The sequence below is a fragment of the Rosa chinensis genome, chromosome 2 (assembly GCF_002994745.2).
Source record: "Rosa chinensis cultivar Old Blush chromosome 2, RchiOBHm-V2, whole genome shotgun sequence".
NCBI lineage: Eukaryota > Viridiplantae > Streptophyta > Magnoliopsida > Rosales > Rosaceae > Rosa > Rosa chinensis.
The window spans coordinates 83,404,638-83,424,561 of record NC_037089.1 but is presented as its reverse complement, the minus strand read 5'-3'; the positions used below and the strand labels follow the sequence as shown (position 1 = coordinate 83,424,561).

General features: G+C 38.0%; 2 protein-coding genes across 2 annotated transcripts; both read left to right on the top strand.

The window, feature by feature from the left end:
* The first annotated feature begins 12,270 nt into the window (after positions 1-12,270).
* On the top strand, positions 12,271-15,286 carry LOC112190468 (protein CLP1 homolog). The gene is made up of 10 exons (XM_024329896.2): positions 12,271-12,556; positions 12,661-12,729; positions 12,819-12,920; positions 13,043-13,284; positions 13,439-13,577; positions 13,660-13,716; positions 13,956-14,090; positions 14,235-14,470; positions 14,705-14,749; positions 14,834-15,286. The coding sequence occupies exons 1-10, from the start codon at positions 12,383-12,385 to the stop codon at positions 14,919-14,921; spliced, it is 1,287 nt and encodes a 428-aa protein (XP_024185664.1). The 5' UTR covers positions 12,271-12,382; the 3' UTR covers positions 14,922-15,286.
* A 1,195-nt stretch (positions 15,287-16,481) lies between these two features.
* LOC112190467 (probable serine/threonine-protein kinase PIX7) lies at positions 16,482-19,891 on the top strand. Its single transcript, XM_024329895.2, has 6 exons — positions 16,482-17,206; positions 17,740-18,077; positions 18,165-18,300; positions 18,476-18,612; positions 18,691-18,814; positions 19,196-19,891. Exons 1-6 carry the CDS (start codon positions 17,029-17,031, stop codon positions 19,705-19,707), a joined length of 1,425 nt encoding a protein of 474 aa, XP_024185663.1. The 5' UTR covers positions 16,482-17,028; the 3' UTR covers positions 19,708-19,891.
* The last annotated feature ends 33 nt before the right edge of the window (positions 19,892-19,924 follow it).

The window sequence follows — 19,924 nt, the reverse complement described above, 5'->3', positions numbered from 1 at the left end:
TAGTCATTTATTAAGTTATGAAACTTATTTACTTTTTCTGCTACACCGAAATTGTCATAGTGTTTTGATGGATACACAATTAGTAAGCCTTGTTATAATTTTAGTAAATCTTGTTATAATTTTCGCTCCAGGCCTCCAAAATCTCAGGACCGGCCCTGCTTACCCCGATGCAAACCCACAACCACCTTACCCCAATGCATTCCCACAACCTCCCTTAACCAGTGGATTCCCACCACCTCCCTTAACCGGTAGATTCCCACCACCTCCCTTTACCGGTGGTTTCCCACAACCCCCTTACCCCGGTGGATACTATTTGCAACCACCTTCCCCCGGGGGATATCCAACACAACCACAATTTTCACCTTTCCCTACGGGTGATTCCACCAACCCTAACCCTAATGATGAGCCTTCAAACACAAATTGGATTTCTAGAGAGGATGAAGATTATGATTTAAATAATTAGACCACAATCTGCATGTACGTTTGTAATTGTATTGTACTTATTCCTAGTTTTTCATTTATGTAAGCGACAACTTAAGGAAATAAAAGTTGTATTTGGAAATTCCCCTTATTAAAGCACACACCTTATATTCAAAATCATAACACATAATAAACATAATACAAGTCAAATTCAAATCACATTGACATAAAAAACATAGACATTGGCCAAATTAAAAGCACACTAACTTTCCAAAACATAATACAAGCCAAATTCAAAGCAAACAAACATAACAAAACATAGATATTAGCCAATTATTCCAAAAAGTGCTCATCTATGATCTAGATCTCCATGTTGCCTTGAACGTTCCAGAAATGCTCTATCAGATCTTCTTGAAGGTTTGAGTGATTGTTTGCACTTCTAATGGCATCGTATCGATCCATGAATCCGTTGAAGTAATAACCATCTCTACCAACAGGATCGAAGTCATCACCAGTCGATCCTTCCCAAACCTAGGCCTCATATTGTTATCCTCTTCTTCATCGGACTCTAAATCCTCATCACTGTCATCTGGTCTTTCATCCTCGATTATCATGTTGTGTAATATAATACAAGTCAGCATGATGTATCGAATGTCTTCTCTTTCCCAGCCACGAGCCGCTCCTTAAACAATGTTAAAACGAGACTGTAAAATGCCGAAACATCTTTCGACATCCTTCTTGTACCCCTCTTGAGCCTAGGAAAACTTCAGATCCTTGGGTCGTGTAGGTCTTGGAATTGATTTCACGAAAGTGGCCCATTGCGGATAGATACCATCAGCGAGATAGTACCCTAAATTGTGAATCCTGTTATTCGCTTGAAATTGGATCCGAGGGGCTCGACCAGCAGTGAGGTCATCAAACAACGAGGACGTAGTAAGGACGTTGAGGTCGTTGCATGATCCAGGCATTCCAAAGAAGGCATGCCATATCCATGTGTCATAAGAAGCGACTGCTTTCGAGCATGATAGTGGACACACGTTTTCGACCGCTGTATTCTCCAGCCCAACCTGTTGGGCAATTCTTCCATTTCCAGTGCATGCAATCGATGCTTCCAATCATCCCAGGAAAGCCCATTCTCTCAGCTTTTGCTAGAATTCTTCTGAGGTCAGCCGGATTAGGAGCCTAGAGGTATTCTGCCGAGTACATATTAACGATTCCTCTTGTAAATCGTTTCAGAGCCTCAATGGAGGTAGATTTCACCATCCGACAATACTCAGCACATTGATCTGCCCCGGCACTATAAGCAAGCATTCTTAAGGAACATGTCAGCTTCTGCTGGGGAAGTAGTCCGACTTTGCCTGCAACATCTGATTTCTAGACAAAATACCGGTCATAGAGACACAGGTCACTGGAGATGCGGTTGAACACATTGTGACTCATCCTGTACCTTGTCCGGAATACCTCTTCACTGAAAACTGGACACTCCACAAAGTAATCCTCCATCATGTTTTTCCTTCTTGATTCCCTAAATCACTCCTCATTCGGTGCACGCCCCGGTTGAGAACCCTATCGTTGTGATCCGGAGGAAGCTTCAGCTTCAGTGAAGTGACTGTTGCTACCACAAGAGCATTAGTCGTACACAGCTCTTCAAGATCTTCATCTCGAGATTGTCGATACTTAGCCCACAATCTCTTCATTGAAATGAGGGAAGGAGAGGAAATGTGATGGATCTGGATAATATGAAAACAAATGAGATTTGTGAATATCAGCTTGTGAGGAATGGTGTGCTGCCTCTTGGTCCATTTATTTACAATTTTCACATAAAACGTTATCATACTTCGAGGACACGTGTCCACTCCTGGTTCGACGTAATTTGATCTGAAATTTTAGATAAGATTACATCAACAATAACCGTTAGATTGAATAGGATCTGGTCCGTTCAAAAATTGTCGATTGTGCCTTCACTCATTTTAAGGAAATTTGTCTGTTGTGCCTGATAGGAGCATTTTAATGCGATATTTTAAATGTTAATTCCTCACATTTTGCTTAGTTATTCCTTAACGAATCGATTTTTAACTTAATTTCTATTTTTAGGTACATTGGAGTAGATGAAGAACAAATGAGTGTTACGTCCATAATTACCTAGAAATGATGGAGAAGAATGAAAATGCACTAAAAAGTCAACCTTGAATATTTTCTTACTCCGGCTAGGAGAATAAGAGCCAAGCAAGGAAGAAGGAGCGGCCACCTGACCAAATGAATTCGAAATGAGCTGAAACTCTCCAGATCCATTCTAGACACCCAAAGGATCATTTCTTATGAAGAGTGCCATAGAAAAATATGAGTGGAAGGCCTTCAAACAATCAGCCCAATTTTCTACAGAAGCAAAACCGGAAAACTGGACCTGTAAGAGGTCCAGCAGCATTTCCGGCCCAACCACATGGAATAAAGCTCTGAAAATTTGTCAGGATGATCTACACTCATAGTGGAACATTTTTTATGAAGAAGTCGAAGGCTCATTCTGAAGTTTTGATGGAGAAATAATTGAAGGAATAAAGGGGAAGAAACTGACCTGAAAACAGCTCAACACCACATATTCATGTTTCCCACCCATATGAAGAAACCATTTCTTTTTCCTTGGATACATTTTTTCTACCCTAAAAGATCATCATCACTTCCACATTTCTTCACCTTCATGCTTTGCTTTCATCATTACCTCATCTTTTACATATTTTACAAACCACTCTCATACTCCACTTTCATTATTTTTCTTCATCTCATCATTTAACTCTTCTTTTTCTTCCCTATTTAAACACCTTCTCCTCTCACTCTCAATCACCAATTCCTTCATCAATCTCATCTTCTTTGTCTCTCCATTTCCTTTCCATTTTTCTCTCCATTCTCTAGTTTTAAGTTTCTGCATTTTTAAGCAAAGAGAAGAAGAGAAGAAGAAGCCATGAAGCCTCCTAGCCGTCATCATCCACCTTGTGCAGTGATAGTGAAGTCTTGCTTTAAAGATTCAAGATCAACGTCTCAAGCTCTTCATCATCCACTCCCTTCATGGTGTAATTCTATCTTTTTCCTTGTAATTTCTTTTGGTTTTCTTTGTTTAGATTTGTAGAACTATGAATTCTAGTTAACAAATAATGTTAAGGGCAAAGTTTAAAGCCCGTTTATATGTTTTGAGATAAAGTTGTGATTTCTATATGTTGATTTTTATGTTGCTTATGTGAGTTTGTTTAATTAAATTTGCATGATAGAAAACTTTTGTATTTTAATCTTATGTGGTTGCAAACACTTAGGGTTTTGATATAATTGGTGCTAGGTTTAAGAACATGAAATCGACTTTTCGTTTTGTGTAAACTTGAATCAAAGTAGTAAAGGTTTTGTGCAAAGACCGAATTTAATTAAAGAGGATTGCAATTAGGTGGACTTTTCCATACTAAGTTGTACACTTGAGTTGATAGCCTTTCTCTATGTCTAATGCGTTGAACATGTCATGATTGACTAGCTTTCTAGGGCTTGATTGCATGTTCGATAGGATTAATCTAGGTGCTTTCGCTTAGGTTAATTAGCATTGAAAAGTAAAATATGGGAAATCATTTGCTTTCGAATGTTTCACATGATCAACTCCTCTCTCATGACATTTAAAATCAACTATAGGAATTGTAATTGGATGTTACGTCCCGAACCTAGAATGTACGATTTACTTTCGTGTTGGACGGTAAATTGTTAAATATTTTCAATTTTGAACTTTTTTGGATGTTTTAGTGGCCCTAAAAGTTGACTTTTTGTTCGGGTCAAAATTTGAGAAAAAGTTCTTCATGAAAGTTGTAGAGGACGTTAAACCGAGCGCGTGCATATGTGGTTCGTAAAAATCGGACTTCGTATGCGAGAGTTATAGCCGAAATAGTAAAGTACTGTTCATAGTAACTTTTTGATAAAAAAGGAAATTTACCCGGGTAGGTTTCCATTTCCGGAAACCACCCCAGGCTTTTCTCTCTCCTCTCCCCCGATCTCTCTCCCTCCGGTTCGCCCCATTTCCTTCCTCCTCCGATTGCCGGCGATTCCGGCCACCCCAAGGCGTGCCACCGGTCATCCCAGGATCGCCTCCTCCCTCCGAGCACCCCTGCATCCTTGGTTTTCTACGATTTGGCCGGAAAACCACGGATCGACGAAAAACTCCTCCGGCTGCAGTTTGCCGATTCCCGGCGATTCCGGCCACCACCGGCCCCCATCTCTTCGTCGAAGGTTTGGTTTTTGCCACTGATTATTTCCCCTAGGGTCTTGTAACACGATTTGAAGTGTAGAGGCCGGATCGAATTAGGGTTCTTGAATTTTCTGGGTTTGTGTTCTTGGATCGATTTCGACTGTTTGTAGTTGTTATTTGTAAATGTTGTAGTTGAGAAGTGGATTGGGTCTGTTGAGATGAGGTTGTTGCCGGAATTTGGCGGTCATCGGAGAAGGTCGCCGCCGGCACGTGGTCCCCACGTGCCGCCACTGTAGGTAGCGCGTGGAGGCGCGTGTTGTAGGGTTTTAGATGTCATTTTAATCCCCTATACCAGTTAATGATTGTAGAATGTAATGTGTGAAGTTTGGTTGACATCGGAGGAATTTCGGATTGAGATTAAATGGTATAATTAACGGATTACGTGAATTCGAACGTTGGAATTATTTCGAATTCACTCCAGAATTTAATTATCGATGATTGAATATTGATGGAGTTAAGAATGTGGTAGATTGTTGAGAAGTCGAATTTGTAGGAAGGGGGATGATTTTACCTTTTCAATTATAAGTATCGTAAAGTTAGAATCCGTCCTGTAAATTATATTTATGATTGTTATTCGTACAGGACGAGAGGAGTCTCCATACGAGGAGAATCACGAGCGACGTCAGGATTGACCGCATTTTGTGAGTGGACCTTTGATTTTAATTGATGCATGCAAATTAAATTCCGCATGTTTTAAGATATTGATTTATCAACTTAATTATCGAGCATTTTATTTTGGTTTGGTTTATGATTGATTTATTGGTTTGAACATTTGAATTAAATTTCGTTATGCTCGATTTGAGGACTTTGACTCATGCGGATCAATTTATACTATTTATTTATTTCTACTCGACGATTTGACATTATAATGAGATTTCGAGGAAGTAAGATTTTATACTTATTTATACCCTATCTATATTTGAACTCGAGATGAGCTTGGCGTGCGGGGTCACGTCTTTATATATTGGATTCCGTTTTTGTGAAATAAGTAGGGGAAATTATACAGTTTTTCTTGGCTTTCGACTATCTTCTTTTCACCATACGCGGGTCATGTGCTTAGGTCTCCTCCTCACTTACTTTGTGTTTGTGGGTGGCAGTGAGGTAGCTTTCTCCTCCTCACGTGGGTGGTAGTCGAGGTTATATTCTCCTCCTCGCACAATCTATGTGCGAATGGTAGTTGAGGTTATTAGTTCTCCTCCTCGCACAATCTATGTGCGATTGGCAGTCGAGGGTAGGTAGAGCTTGAGGGGCTCCATTCCCGTATGGTGAACCCATTTCCCCTATGTTCTTCGATTGTTGTTCTTGACTAGCGGGGCTAGTCGGTTTTTCTTAATTATTGCATGCATCAGGAGTTTTATGGAAATAAATTTGGAAAAGTATAAAACCCTTTTTCTTTCAATTATTTATTTTTGTCCACTCACGCTAACGTTTTTATATACTTTTCCCTGGGCCCTTCGGTTTTAAATGCCCATATTGCAGTACTGTTGCTCGGGGTACGAGAGTGAGCCATAGTTACCGCACCTGCTTCCGCCATCACATTCTGTAGGTTACCTGGTTAACCTACTGTATTCCTTGTCTTTTATATTCCTAGAATGCTCTGATTACTAGGGGATATGTGACCCAACTTATATGTATTATATTTGAGGTCTATGACCTAAATTTGGTGATTGTAGTAAATTGTATCTTTCGGAGTTTATGTTTGATGTGGATAGATTTGAGTTGGGTTGTTTGAATTTGGGAGCAGGGTGGCTCCAGGAGTTTTGGTTGGGTTATTAGAAGTGAATTATTAGCTTTCAACAGGTTTTTGGGTTACCCATTTTTAAGGGAGGTTATGCCGAAATTTTTGGTAAATCTCCTTTAAAGGTGGGTCCCGCAGGGCCACTTCGGATTCCAGGGTGGAATTCGGGGCGGGTCCTGTCATTGGATTTCTTGCATATGGATGTGGTTTTGATCTTTGTTCCTTGCGATCCACCCTTGTATATATGTTTTTACATTTTCTTTATTTTATTTATCTTAATTTTCAATTCTATAATTCTTAAACCCCCCTCCCTTTTTATTTTGTTACTTGTATATATTTCTATTCTTTATTTTATTTTTGTAAATAATACTTTATTATTTTAATTCTTTATTTGTTTATACAATTGTATATATTTATATTCTTTATTTTATTTTTGTAAATAATACTTTTCTTTATTTGTTTCACAATTACAAGTGTACCCTCAATCCCCGGATAGAACGATCCCTATTTGCTTATACTACTAACGATATTTCAGGGTTAAATTGCGCGCTTGCTTTGAGCGCATCAGTGCCTTCACTCATTTCAAGATAAATTGTCGGTGGCTCATAATTTGTCCACCGAAAAATATTTTTGAAAAAAGTAAATTGCATAATTATGACATTAATTATCCATAAATATTCATTATTATCATTAAAAAAAATTTAAAATTCGATGAACAGTGAAATTACGTGAACAGTGAACATTGTTGACTGGGCAAGAAAAACAACGGGTGTAAACTCATGTCCAGTGGTAGTGAATAGTAACTTGACTAGTCCAATTCTTGACTTCTCGACTTTGCCTTTTCTTGACTACGGATGAACTTGCTCTAATAGAGAAAGCGCATGACCGGTCATGTTCTCTTGACTGGTCATCCTTTTTATTGGTCTCCAAACTGATCTTCAAGAAACTGAGCTCATTTGATCAATTCAGAATATCCGGTAGAACTGACACCCATTTGATCAAATCGGGGGATTCGATTGAGCGATCAAAGATTTTTGAGGGATTGAGCTCCTGGAAAGCTTCTTATTTGATTGATTGGTTTTGAATTTTGGTGCATGCAGCTTTGGGTTTTGGGATCTTCAATTTTGTTTACACTTTGGGCTTTAGGTGATTGAATTGAATTTTTGTCCTTGGAGTAAGGATTAGGACACTGATGAACTTATTTGCTCTGTTTTCGCACCAAGTCACTATATTTGATTTTGCATGTTGGGTGATACTCTGCATCCAGCCAGCAATCTACTTATGTATAATTGTATTGTAACGTTACCCGTTTGCCTTGCGAATGACCTAATTGGTTTATGAACTAATTATTTGGTGTTTGGATCAATCATCAGGAAGAGGACTTGAATCATAACTAACTGTGCTGGTATGATATATACCCGCCATCACTTTTTAATGTCATTTGTAAACCCCCCCCCCCCCCTCTCCCTCTGAATCTAATACGACTCCTATTTAGCCTCTAACTATATAGGATTACATGCATAAGATGGGGTTTATTGGGTGTTATGATTTAATCTTTATTGTACTAAAGTATGTTGCTTTTTTGTTTTTTTTTTTGTTTTGGTGGTTTTTGTGGTTTCAGGTTATATATGCGTTTGATAATGCAATGGCCATTGGTTATAAACAAACTGTTTGCTTTGTAAAGGTTGGGAATATAAAGAGCTGATTTCAATTGAATTTGGCTCATGGACTAGATATGAAAAGTGAAGCTTGAATGGAAGTGGGTTTTAGGTTTGATATACATATTAGCTGTTGCATCTATTTGGATAGCTTGATTTTAACCTAAATTGTTCAATTTTTTGATGGGGTTTTCGTGTGCAGGATTTCTATGAGGGTTTATTGATAGGAGCATTTTAATGCGACGTTTTACTTGCTTTTCCCTACATTTCTTGCGTTATTTCCTTATTAAAACCCTGTTTAGGAAAGTTTTCATTCTTTGATTGGGAAAGTTCCTATTTGTAGAAAGTTTCTATTTTTATAGTTTCTTTTTATCATTTTTAGTAAGTTTCCATTTTCGGTAGTTTCTATTTTTCAGTTTAGGAAAGTTTCTATTTTTCTTATTTGTTTCTATTTTCAGGACCTCCGAGCTAAAAAGTGGAAATGAACTCATAAATGGAAAGAAGAGCTTGCGAACACCAAGGGGAGCAAAGATGAAGGTACATTGGAGTAGAAAAATGGAAATGTACTAAAAGATCAATTTTACACATATTCCTACTCCGGCTAGGAGAAACCAAGCCAAGCAAAGAAGAAGGAGCGGCCGCCTGACCAAATGAACTTCAAATGAGCTGAAACCTTCCATATCCATTCTACACACCCAAAGGATCATTTCTTATGAAGAGTGCCAGAGAAAAATGTGAGTGGAAAGCCTTCAAACAATCAGCCCAATTTTCTAGAGAAGCAAAACCGGAAAACTGGACCTGTAAGAGGTCCAGCAGCATTTCCGGCCCAACCACATGGAATAAAGCTCTGAAAATTTGTCAGGATGATCTACACTCATATTGGAACATTTTTTATGAAGAAGTCGAAGGCTCATTCTGAAGTTTTGATGGAGAAATAATTGAAGGAATAAAGGGGAAGAAACTGACCTGAAAACAGCTCAACACCACATATTCATGTTTCCCACCCATATGAAGAAAGCATTTCTTTTTCCTTGGATACATTTTTCTACTCTAAAACATCATCATCACTTCCACATTTCTTCACCTTCATGCTTTGCTTTCATCATTACCTCATCTTTTACATATTTTACAAACCACTTTCATACTCCACTTTCATTATTTTTCTTCATCTCATCATTTCACTCTTCTTTTTCTTCCCTATTTAAACACATTCTCCTCTCACTCTCAATCACCAATTCCTTCATCCATTTCATCTCCTTGTCTCACCATTTCCTCTCCATTTTCCTTAGTCACATATTCCTTCATCCATTTCATCTTCTCTATCTCTCCATTTCCTCTCCATATTTCTTTTTCATTCTCTAGTTTTCTTGTTCTTCATTTTCAAGCCAAGAGAAAGAGAAGCCATGCAATACATCAATTTCCTAACCGCCATCCACCCTTGTGTCGTCCCTAGAAGATTGCTTGCTTTCAAGGATCTTCAAGTTCTTCGTCTCAAGGCTTTATCATTCATCTTTCAAGGTGTATTATATCCTTTCTCTTGTTTTCTTTGTTTGATTTTGTAAGACTATGAATTCTAGTTAACAAATAATGTTAAGGGCAAAGTTTAAAGCCCGTTTATATGTTTTGAAATAAAGTTGTAATTTCTTTGTGTTGATTTCTATGTTGCTTATGTGAGATTGCTTAATTGATTTTGGTTTATAGAAAACTTTTATATGTATGTGTTCTTTGGTGGCCAACTTGGGATATATGCATGTATTTGGTGCTAGAATTAGGTAAACAATTCACCTAATAGTTTTGTGAACCTATTTCATAAGTAGTAAAAGCTTTGGACAAAAGTCGAAATCAATTAAGGAGGATTGCAAATAGATGAACTTTTTCATACTAGGTTGTGCACTTTGGTTGACATCCTTTCTTTGTTCTTCATGCATTGAATGTGTTCTTGATTAGCTAGCTTTCTAGACTATGATTGCATGTTCAATAGGATTGATTTAGGTGCTTTCACTTAGATCAATTATTCAAGGAAAGTAAAATATGGGAAATCGTTTGCTTATTAACGTTTCACATGGTCAACTTATTTCTCATGACATTAGATAATCAACTATATGAATTGTAATTGGATTTCATTCATATGGAATTGGTTTTGATCTTTGTTTCTTATGCTCCACCCTTGTATATATGTTTTTACATTTTCTTTATTTTATTTATTTTAATTTTAATTTTAAGAATCCTAATCCCCCCCTTATTTGTGTTTACTTGTATATATTTATTCTTTATTTTATTTTTGTAAATAATACTTTATTATTTTAATTCTTTATTTGTTTATACAATTGTATATATTTATATTCTTTATTTTATTTTTGTAAATAATACTTTTCTTTATTTGTTATACAATTACAGGTGTACCCTCAATCCCCGGAATAGAACGATCCCTATTTGCTTATACTACTAACGACATTTTCAGGGTTAAATTATGCGCTCGCTTTGAGCGCGTCATTTATTTCAGGAGCTGAGCAAGTATACACAGATTAAGAGCTTGAATGTCTGTGATAATTTGGCTGGCCACAGATTGATCATGAGAATTGTCAATAAGATGTTAGTATGCTAAATTTCGAGTGCATTGGTCTATTCATCTTGAATTCGCTTTTGTTGTATGTTAATAATGGCTTTTGAATTTGATGCATGTGAAGAGTGCATACACTGAAGAGGCATCTTCCTTTCTCCAGTCAAGAAGGATTGTATGAACTCAAGAATATTGATGTTAGGTCTGAGAACAATATTTATTCTGCTACTACTAGCCAAGTACTTTTGGTTTCCTGATCATCTATGGTACATGTAATACACATGTGTTTGTGTGTGTGTGTCGTAATGTAATGACTTGGATATATAATGTTTCTTCATGTGTAGGCATCTGTCTCTTTTTGTAGTTGGATTATCTATAAAGAATTTCTTTGAAGATGCTCACAATGGAGACCAAGTCTCAGAACACAATGGCCAATTCTTTATAAAAACAACTCTGCTGACAAGTACTGCAAAGAATTCTCTATTCTAAAGCTCTAAGTCTCAAGATCAACCTTTATCAATTTTCATAGATGAAATGGATTTTGAAAACACTATGCAGAACTTAGGTATATGAAGCTGTAATAGAATACTTTATTTGTGTAATTTGTTTGATTAATATCAAGGTTGCGTTCTAGGTAATTCTGCTGGGACTGGCAACCTACTAAATCTGGTTGCTGTGGCTAAAATTGAAAGATAAAAGAGTTCATGATATACAAACGATAAACTTCGAGTTGATTATGATAAGAAGTATTGAAAATTGGAAGAAACCACCAGAGTGTTGGGATTGGCCTTAGATGAGGCAAATGAAAAGAAAATAGATGAGGAGCAGATAGATTGTGTGTACGAAGAAGAGATTCAAGGCCTCAAGGGACATCTAGACAACAGTGTTGGGATTGACTTTAGATGAGGCAAATGAGAAGAAAATAGATGCGGAGTAGAAAAAAATTGTTAACAACAAATCCCGCGGCATGGTGCGGGCGCTTTTGCTAGTTTTAAAAAGACGCACTAGTTGATGGCCTCATCTTATAGAGAGAAAACATATTCTATTAGATAAAAATAAAAAGAGGCTTAGTTTTGGGCTTTTGGCTAAGCCCAATCAACATCGTAGGTTTATCGGCTTGGCCGAAACATTGGCACAAACTCTTTATTGGCCCAATAAGATGTGAGATTATCCAGCTGCTCGTGCATATGACATATTAATCAACTAATTTGAACACTTATAATGAGTGTGCATTCTCACTCACTATTCAATCGAAGGTAAATTTCAATTTATTCTACACAATCGAGCAATTCTAAAGCTAGTGTACACAAGATGACAAGATAAGAAAGACAAATCTCGATTACAAGAATCGGCTACACAACTCGTGCAATGGGCAAATCAAGACTTGTAAATCTAGTGCAAAATTGAGAAATAACTAATATTTTTATTCTAGGATCTTCTACCAACCAAACATCGCTAGTACTAGAATGACCGATAGTTTTGGAGTCTTCGATGAAAATCAAACTTGAATGACTACATTTGAGTGAGAATCAAATTTGGTTCGTTTTCAACAAATTACATGTGAATGGCTGTTTGGACATTTTGAGGCAAACAGTGGCACGAGTGTTTCATTGAACCCGTACCCGCTTCTTCCCTGACCCGACCCAGAAAATAAAACGAACTTAAACCCCTGCTCTTTCACTTGAAAAAAGTTGAAAACCCTGTGAGCTCCGGCGGATCCCAAACCCCAAAAGGAGATGGCCGGCGGCGGAATCAGGCAGGTCAAATTGGAGCGGGAGTGCGAACTCAGAATCGAAGTTGGCAACGACGCGCCTCTCAAGCTCCGTCTTCTCAACGGTACCGCCGAGATCTTCGGCACCGAGCTCCCCCCTGAAATCTGGCTCACCTTCCCTCCCAGGCTCAAATTCGCCGTAAGCCTTCTCCATCCTTTCACTTCAATTTGGATCAGCTTTTTTCTTTTCTTTTACTTAATAATACTTTGTAACTGAATTTTGATATGAATTGACTGGTTAAGGTGTTCACTTGGTACGGAGCCACAATCGAGATGGACGGCACCACCGAAACGGATTACACCGCCGATGAGGTATTTATAATTTGTTTTAGTCACCTTTGTTCGCAATTGTGGTGTCACCAATTTGAATGATGAGTTTGGGCAATGTTGAATTTCTGCAGACGCCGAATATCAGTTATGTAAATGTGCATGCTGTGCTGGATGCCCGGCGAAACCGTGCTAAAACGCTGTCGTCTGATGACCCTAATTCTCCTCAGGCTCAGGTAATGCGAGTTCATTGGGCAAAAATGTATGTTTTGGTGTGTTTGGTGGCTAGAACTCATGAGTTGTTGTAATCTTCGCTGTAACTGCATATACAAGACTAATAGGATTTTTGCGTGGTCAGGGACCGAGGGTGATTGTCGTGGGACCTTCGGATTCTGGGAAAAGTACATTGTCGAAAATGCTGCTTAGTTGGGCAGCTAAGCAGGGATGGAAACCTACTTTTGTCGACTTGGATATTGGACAAGGAGCTATAACAATTCCAGGATGCATTGCTGCTACTCCTATTGAAATGCCTATTGATCCGGTGGAAGGGATTCCCCTTGACATGCCCCTCGTTTATTTCTATGGGCACACAACTCCCATGTATGTATTTGATTTAGCATTTTCTGTCATTATTAGCCTATGTCAAAGTAGACTAGTTTCTTAGACGGTCGACTTTTATGGTTGCTACATCGGTCATCAGTGCTATGCTGCGTTGCTATTAGTCATTACATCTTCTGAGTTTGTTGTTTTCCAGGAGCAATGTGGATTTGTACAGAGTGCTTGTGAAGGAGCTTTCTCAAATGGTAGAGAGACAATTTACTGGTAATGCTGAATCTCAAGCTGCTGGATTGGTCATCAACACCATGGGATGGATAGAAGGTGCCGGCTATGAGGTATTTAAGAGTTCTTGGACCATTGTGATTTTAATATATTCAAAGTTCTGGTTTGATAATTTCTTCTTTATCTTTCTTGCAGTTGCTTCTTCATGCAATTGACACATTCAATGCTAATGTTGTCTTGGTTTTGGGTCAGGTAAATCCTTCTAGTCCAAGTTCCTTTCTTGTCGTACTTAAGTCTTAGTGAAGTCTGCTACCTTCTTTTAATCTCTCACGAACATCCTTTTCTGTTCCATTTGCTTTTTTGGGTTGAGTTTGTCACCACGTCCGTTACCTTTAAATCTTTAATTATATATTTTTCTAAAACATTATACTTCTTACAAGTGTTATAGTGCCCGAAGGGAAACTGACAATGCAGATATTTCTTCTATGCAGGAAAAGCTTTGCAGCATGCTCAGAGATGTATTAAAGAACAAGCCCAACGTGGATGTTGTTAAACTTCAAAAATCAGGGGGAGTTGTATCCAGGAATGTAAAATTCCGTCAAAAATCCAGGAGTCATAGGATAAGGGTAAGTTTATGTTGGAAAGTTAAAGGAAAAAATCCAACAGTATCATCTTTTTTTGTTACCAAATTAAAAAAATGTGTAGCCAGTTAAATCTCGTGCTATTGCTCTTTCTGTCATAAGGCTCATATACACTGATACTTCTAACAGGAATACTTTTATGGCCTCTCAAATGATCTCAGCCCACACTCTAATATCGCAAATTTCGGTGATTTATCCATCTTTCGAATCGGTGGTGGGCCACAGGCCCCTCGATCAGCTTTGCCAATTGGTGCCGAGCCTGCTGCTGACCCTACAAGGGTGGTTCCTGTAAATATTAACCGTGATTTGCTCCACATGGTTCTCGCTATTTCATATGCTAAGGAGCCCGATGAAATTATCTCTAGGTAATCTCATAGCCATGTTTGACTAAAGTTGAATCAGTAGATTCGGTATTGGAGGAAGTGCTTACTTTCCCCCATTACAAGAGTTAAAATTTGTAGTATTTCTTCCCTACCTTTTCTATCTCCAAAGATGTGAAATTTGACTTTGATACATTAGATTAGAATATGTGGAATCTCAAAGATTACAATATATATATATATATATGCATGTTCCTTAACAACGAATTCTGTGTGCAGTAATGTTGCTGGATTTGTCTTTGTCACAGACATCAACATTGAAAGGTTTGATTTCTGAGCTATAGTGACTTGCTCAAATTAGTTTAAAATTCTGGTTTGTTTATTCTTACCAAATATATAACATTTCAGAAAGACAATTACCTACCTTGCACCAGCCGCTGGCGAACTTCCAGGCAAATTTTTGATAGTAGGATCCTTGACATGGCTTGAAACATGAAGCATTTCAAAAAATTTCATGACTAAAAACGCTAAGACAGCTGTTCAGGTTGGTTGCTATGGCTTCTGGTGAATATACACTACATGTTTTGTGGATGATGAATTCAGTGATAGAGGTAGAACCAGGCGAGAAAGGTGTAACCAGCAACGATGCTTCAAGCACGTTTAACTGACTATTGTACTCTTGGATTAGTCGTCGATTAAGTATCATTTGCACCACCTGTAGCTTGAGATAGTTGTGTAAGGACTAAGGAGGTTACCAGACTACCAGAGAGTAAAATGGTTCTGTAATTCCCTGTAGCTACTCTTTCGTGTTCGTGAAGTTTCAATGTAGTTAAACTGCTATCTTCTCCTTGTTAGGGTTTCCATTTTTACTGTGAATCTCGTGCGCTAAGTCCTGTATGTTCTAATAATTTGATATTTTGAGGAAGAAAATATGCTTCGAGGGGGGCCACCGGGAAAGTCCACGGCCGGCTAACTGCAAACCACTAGGTAATCATTGACACTGATTAGGTCCCACAATAATTAAGGTTCTGTTATTTACCAAAGAAAAGTAAGATCCAAGAGTAGTTAGATTATTTCGTTTAATTTTTTAACACCCATTTCTTCTTGGGGAAAAATTCTTCCCTTTCAAAGCGGAGACTTATTTTTTCTTCTAATGGAGGAGGCTCTTATGCGAAGGTTTCTACAAAAGGTGACATTTACAAGGAAATGGTTTCTAAAAAAAAGAAAAGATGATACTTGAGGTTGAGGAAGAAGCACTGTAGTTGTTTAATAAATGGTACACTAAATTCAATACGCAACTATAGGAGAGCTTTAAGCAATGCTATACGCTCTAACCCCAATTTACCCCATACTAATTCCCTTTGGACGGAGAAAATTGTCTACAACATATTATATTAGTTGAAGGGTTAAATATTGATGCATGTAAAATTAGGTTGAGATGCGCCAGATGATTGAATAGTTTAAAGACCGAGTTTAGAATGAAAATAGAAAATTCAATGTAATAATCATATTCTTGTTAACAGCAATGCTATGTGCTATTACCTTTTTCTCCTAAAAAAAACAATATCTGCTATTTCTTATCATCTTAAATGACGTCTCAAATAACGTCAAACAATATGTTATTTGACTTAAAATCTGAGACCGCCGGAGTTAAACTCAATTGATGACAGCTAAACCCACTTATGACACTAAACAATGTGACTGACGTAAGATTTAGAATCTCCGATGTGATAAGGGTTGCCATCATTAATTCTTATAATCAGATAGTTAACTCGTTTTAAAACTGATTGGATAGAGATTTGATTTGATACACATACATTGAAGAACAATCAACCACTTTCACAATAGTTTAATACTATATTAGCCTACCCTCTTATCCTAAACCCACACTCCATCCATATTAAAATATACGAAGAAGAAGACAAACCAAGAAATTATAGGCCAGCATGACTCTACTTTGCATTATTGCCCAAGTGTGCTCCTTCTATTTGCCATGTTCAATATGAAATTGGTTCCATAAATAAAGCAGAGTTAACCAAACAAGCAAAATTCTCAAGTCCAATACTTTTTGGGTGATTTGATGTTCGGAATATGCCAAAGTTACTGTTCTGGAGCACTGTGAAAGAAGAGAAAGAGGAAAGCTTTTTGTTTTTCTTCTTCTTTCTCTCTCCTGCCCGCCCTGCCCGCCTCCTCTGTTTTCAAGCCGCCCAGCCTGCCCCAACAGTGAAACAACTTTTCTCTTAAGCAGCAGAGTCCTCTCTTTCCACGCCTTCTCTCTGTATCTGTGGCCTTTTTGACCATTTGGGTCTGATACTCTGATTCAAATTCAGCTCCAACTCACATTTCTGTGAGCTTTTTTTGGGTTGCATAGAAGTTGGTTTGAAATGGGTTTTGTTTGGTATGTCAAATTTGTGATGGGTTTGGTAAAGGTCGGAACTTTTTCGATTTTGACCATCTGCGTCTGATTCAGTTTGAGTTGCAACACACATTTCTGTGAGCTTTCAGAGTTTGCATATTGGTCTGTTCGAAAGGGGTTCTTTGTGGTATGTGAAATCTCTGGGTCTGTGACCTATGGGAGTCTGAATCTGGAAGAGTTTGTAAAGATGGGTTTGTTAAAGGTGGAGACTTGGGATGGGAGCAAATCAAAGGGAAGGAAGAAGAAGAAGAAGCATGAGGCTGTGGAGGAAACTGGGTGTTGCATTAAGTTCTCTTTTGGGATTTGCATGCCTTCTTCAAGATCCAAAGTTGATAGCACCATGACTGGGACTACTATATCTTTTGGTAATTTGCTACTGTCCTTGTTTTTCTTTTTTGGCAAATTCTTGTCAAGCTGCATTAATTTCGAGGATGGCGGTTGTTCTGTTTTTGGGCAATAAATGTTAACATCAAGGTCCATGGAAATGGTTTTAACTCAAAGCATGTTTGGTGGTCTTAAATTTCATTAAGCAAAGTATAATACTCCATCAAAATCAAATCTTTTCACTCTAAATCTGTATAATTTAGGTTAGGAAGACTGCAAAGTATCAGAGGCCGAAGGTTTTTATGAAATTTTTGTCTAACGACCATGAACCAAGTAGTGAAGTTCGGGCATTTACTGATTTTGCATGTTGGACTTATAATTGATATGACTGATTGATTGCAATTAGTTAGTGTATTAGTTCTAATTGATTTACTAGCTATGTACTTGAAGAGGTAGTGTCTGGCATTTATTATGAAGTTCCTAACTAACAGGTGATGCCATATACCAATATCTTTCATTCAAGTGTAGTAATATGCATCATTCATTGACATGTGTTGGATCTTATGTAAATCAGCGGAAACTAAATCTTCAAATGAAAAAAGTAGAGATCGAGACCTTACTCGTGGAGGGTCCTCTACAACTACTAGTAATGCTGGAAGTACTACATCCACACCCTATTTCAGTGAGGAACTGAAGGTTGCTTCTCAGCTGCGGAAATTCACATTTAATGACCTTAAGTTAGCAACTAGAAACTTCAGACCGGAGTCTCTTCTTGGGGAGGGTGGATTTGGTTGTGTGTTCAAGGGCTGGATAGAGGAGAATGGAACTGCTCCTGTGAAGCCTGGTACTGGGCTTACAGTCGCAGTTAAGACCCTCAACCATGATGGACTTCAGGGTCACAAAGAATGGCTTGTATGACTTCTTCTCTCCTGTTTTTTTACTATATATTACTTCCCAACTTGGTGTTTATATCATAATCTTGATTTCTTTGTATTTCAGGCTGAAATTTATTTTCTTGGTGATCTCATCCATCCAAATTTGGTAAAATTGATTGGTTACTCCATTGAAGATGATCAGAGGTTGCTGGTTTATGAGTTTTTACCGCGAGGAAGTTTGGAAAACCACCTATTCAGAAGTAAGCAACTGTTCCTTTCATATTCTCTAATTTTACTGCATGTTTATTGGAACTAGCTGTTGTAAATACTAACACGATGGCATGCATGAGTCGGATGTAGCTATTGAGTTTGTGTTGTAACTGTATTTATCCTGTATCTAATGATCATTGGTAACAACCATTTTGCATGGTGAAGGGTCCCTGCCTCTTCCTTGGTCCATTAGAATGAAAATTGCACTTGGTGCTGCAAAGGGTCTTGCCTTTCTTCATGAAGAAGTTCAAAAACCTGTCATATACCGTGACTTCAAAACATCTAATATCCTATTAGACGCGGTAAATTACTATGGCTGAGCAAAAACTCTTTCATTTCTCTGCTCCTATTGTATTCTGAAAGTGGATATGTTAATTTAGGATTACAACGCGAAGCTCTCGGATTTTGGACTTGCCAAAGATGGTCCTGAAGGTGATAAGACTCATGTGTCTACGCGAGTCATGGGAACCTATGGTTATGCAGCCCCAGAATATGTGATGACTGGTGAGTTTGGTAGTAATCATATTTTTGGTTTTGGTAATTACTTATACTCTAACAATGAGAACCACCAGTTACTGGTGAACTGGTGATAGACAAATTATATTCATTTGAACTTATTTTTCTTTCAAATGTTAACTAACTTGGACCTGACTTATCTCTCATACAATCAACCTCTGATAATGTAGAGGTTATAGATAGTTTGCTGAAGTTTCAAGTCCATCAAATATGCAAAAACATAGGTTATTAAAAGTTCAGTACTTGGTGTTTCTCAGGGGTCTTTGGCTGTTCATGAGTAATCACATACCAAGGCCATATACCTTTATACCTTTGTTATGTTGCCTGATCATGAACTGACATTGCCTTATAACATGGTTTTTGATTCAGGACATTTGACATCAAAGAGTGATGTCTACAGTTTTGGAGTAGTCCTACTTGAAATGCTAAATGGAAGAAGATCCATGGATAAAAATAGACCAAATGGAGAACACAATCTTGTGGAATGGGCGAGACAACTTTTTGGAGACAAGAGGAGGTTATTCCAGTTAATTGACCCCCGGCTCGAAGGCCATTTTTCAATCAAGGGTGCACAAAAAGCTATCCAACTGGCTGCCCGCTGCCTCAGCCGTGACCCAAAAGCCAGACCAATGATGAGTGAAGTTGTTGAAGCCCTAAAGCCTTTACCAAGCCTCAAGGACATGGCCAGTTCTTCTTATCACTTTCAAACCATGCAAGCAGCTCGTACCAGAGCCAACTTGAATGCTAAGAATGGCATTAGAACACAAGCAATCTTTGTACCGAGGAATGGACAACCGGTAAGGAGCTTGTCAAGCCCAAAGGGTCCTCCCGCTTCTCCATGTTATCCTCAGAAATCACCTAAACCTAACTCGAAAGAATGACATATGGCTTTAGTTTTCTGTATGCATATTATCTTAGATTTGACTATCCAATTGTGACAGCTTCAAATTGTTTGGTCAATTATAGCACAAAATAAGTCTTTCCTTTCCCTTTCTGAATAGTTCTATTGCTGTGTACCTGCCAGCATCTGACTGTTAAATGAAGGTAAAAGCCTCTTTGCGTGTATGTATGCTCAGTTCATTGATAAGGCTTAGTAAA

Coding starts and splice junctions, on each gene's coding strand:
- LOC112190468 (XM_024329896.2), top strand. CDS start 12,383: ATGGCCGGCGGCGGAATCAGGCAGGTCAAATTGGAGCGGGAGTGCGAA. Junction 14,091..14,234: donor CCAGGAGTCATAGGATAAGG/GTAAGTTTATGT, acceptor TACTTCTAACAG/GAATACTTTTATGGCCTCTC. Junction 14,750..14,833: donor ACAGACATCAACATTGAAAG/GTTTGATTTCTG, acceptor ATAACATTTCAG/AAAGACAATTACCTACCTTG.
- LOC112190467 (XM_024329895.2), top strand. CDS start 17,029: ATGGGTTTGTTAAAGGTGGAGACTTGGGATGGGAGCAAATCAAAGGGA. Junction 18,301..18,475: donor GGAAAACCACCTATTCAGAA/GTAAGCAACTGT, acceptor TGCATGGTGAAG/GGTCCCTGCCTCTTCCTTGG. Junction 18,613..18,690: donor CTAATATCCTATTAGACGCG/GTAAATTACTAT, acceptor ATGTTAATTTAG/GATTACAACGCGAAGCTCTC.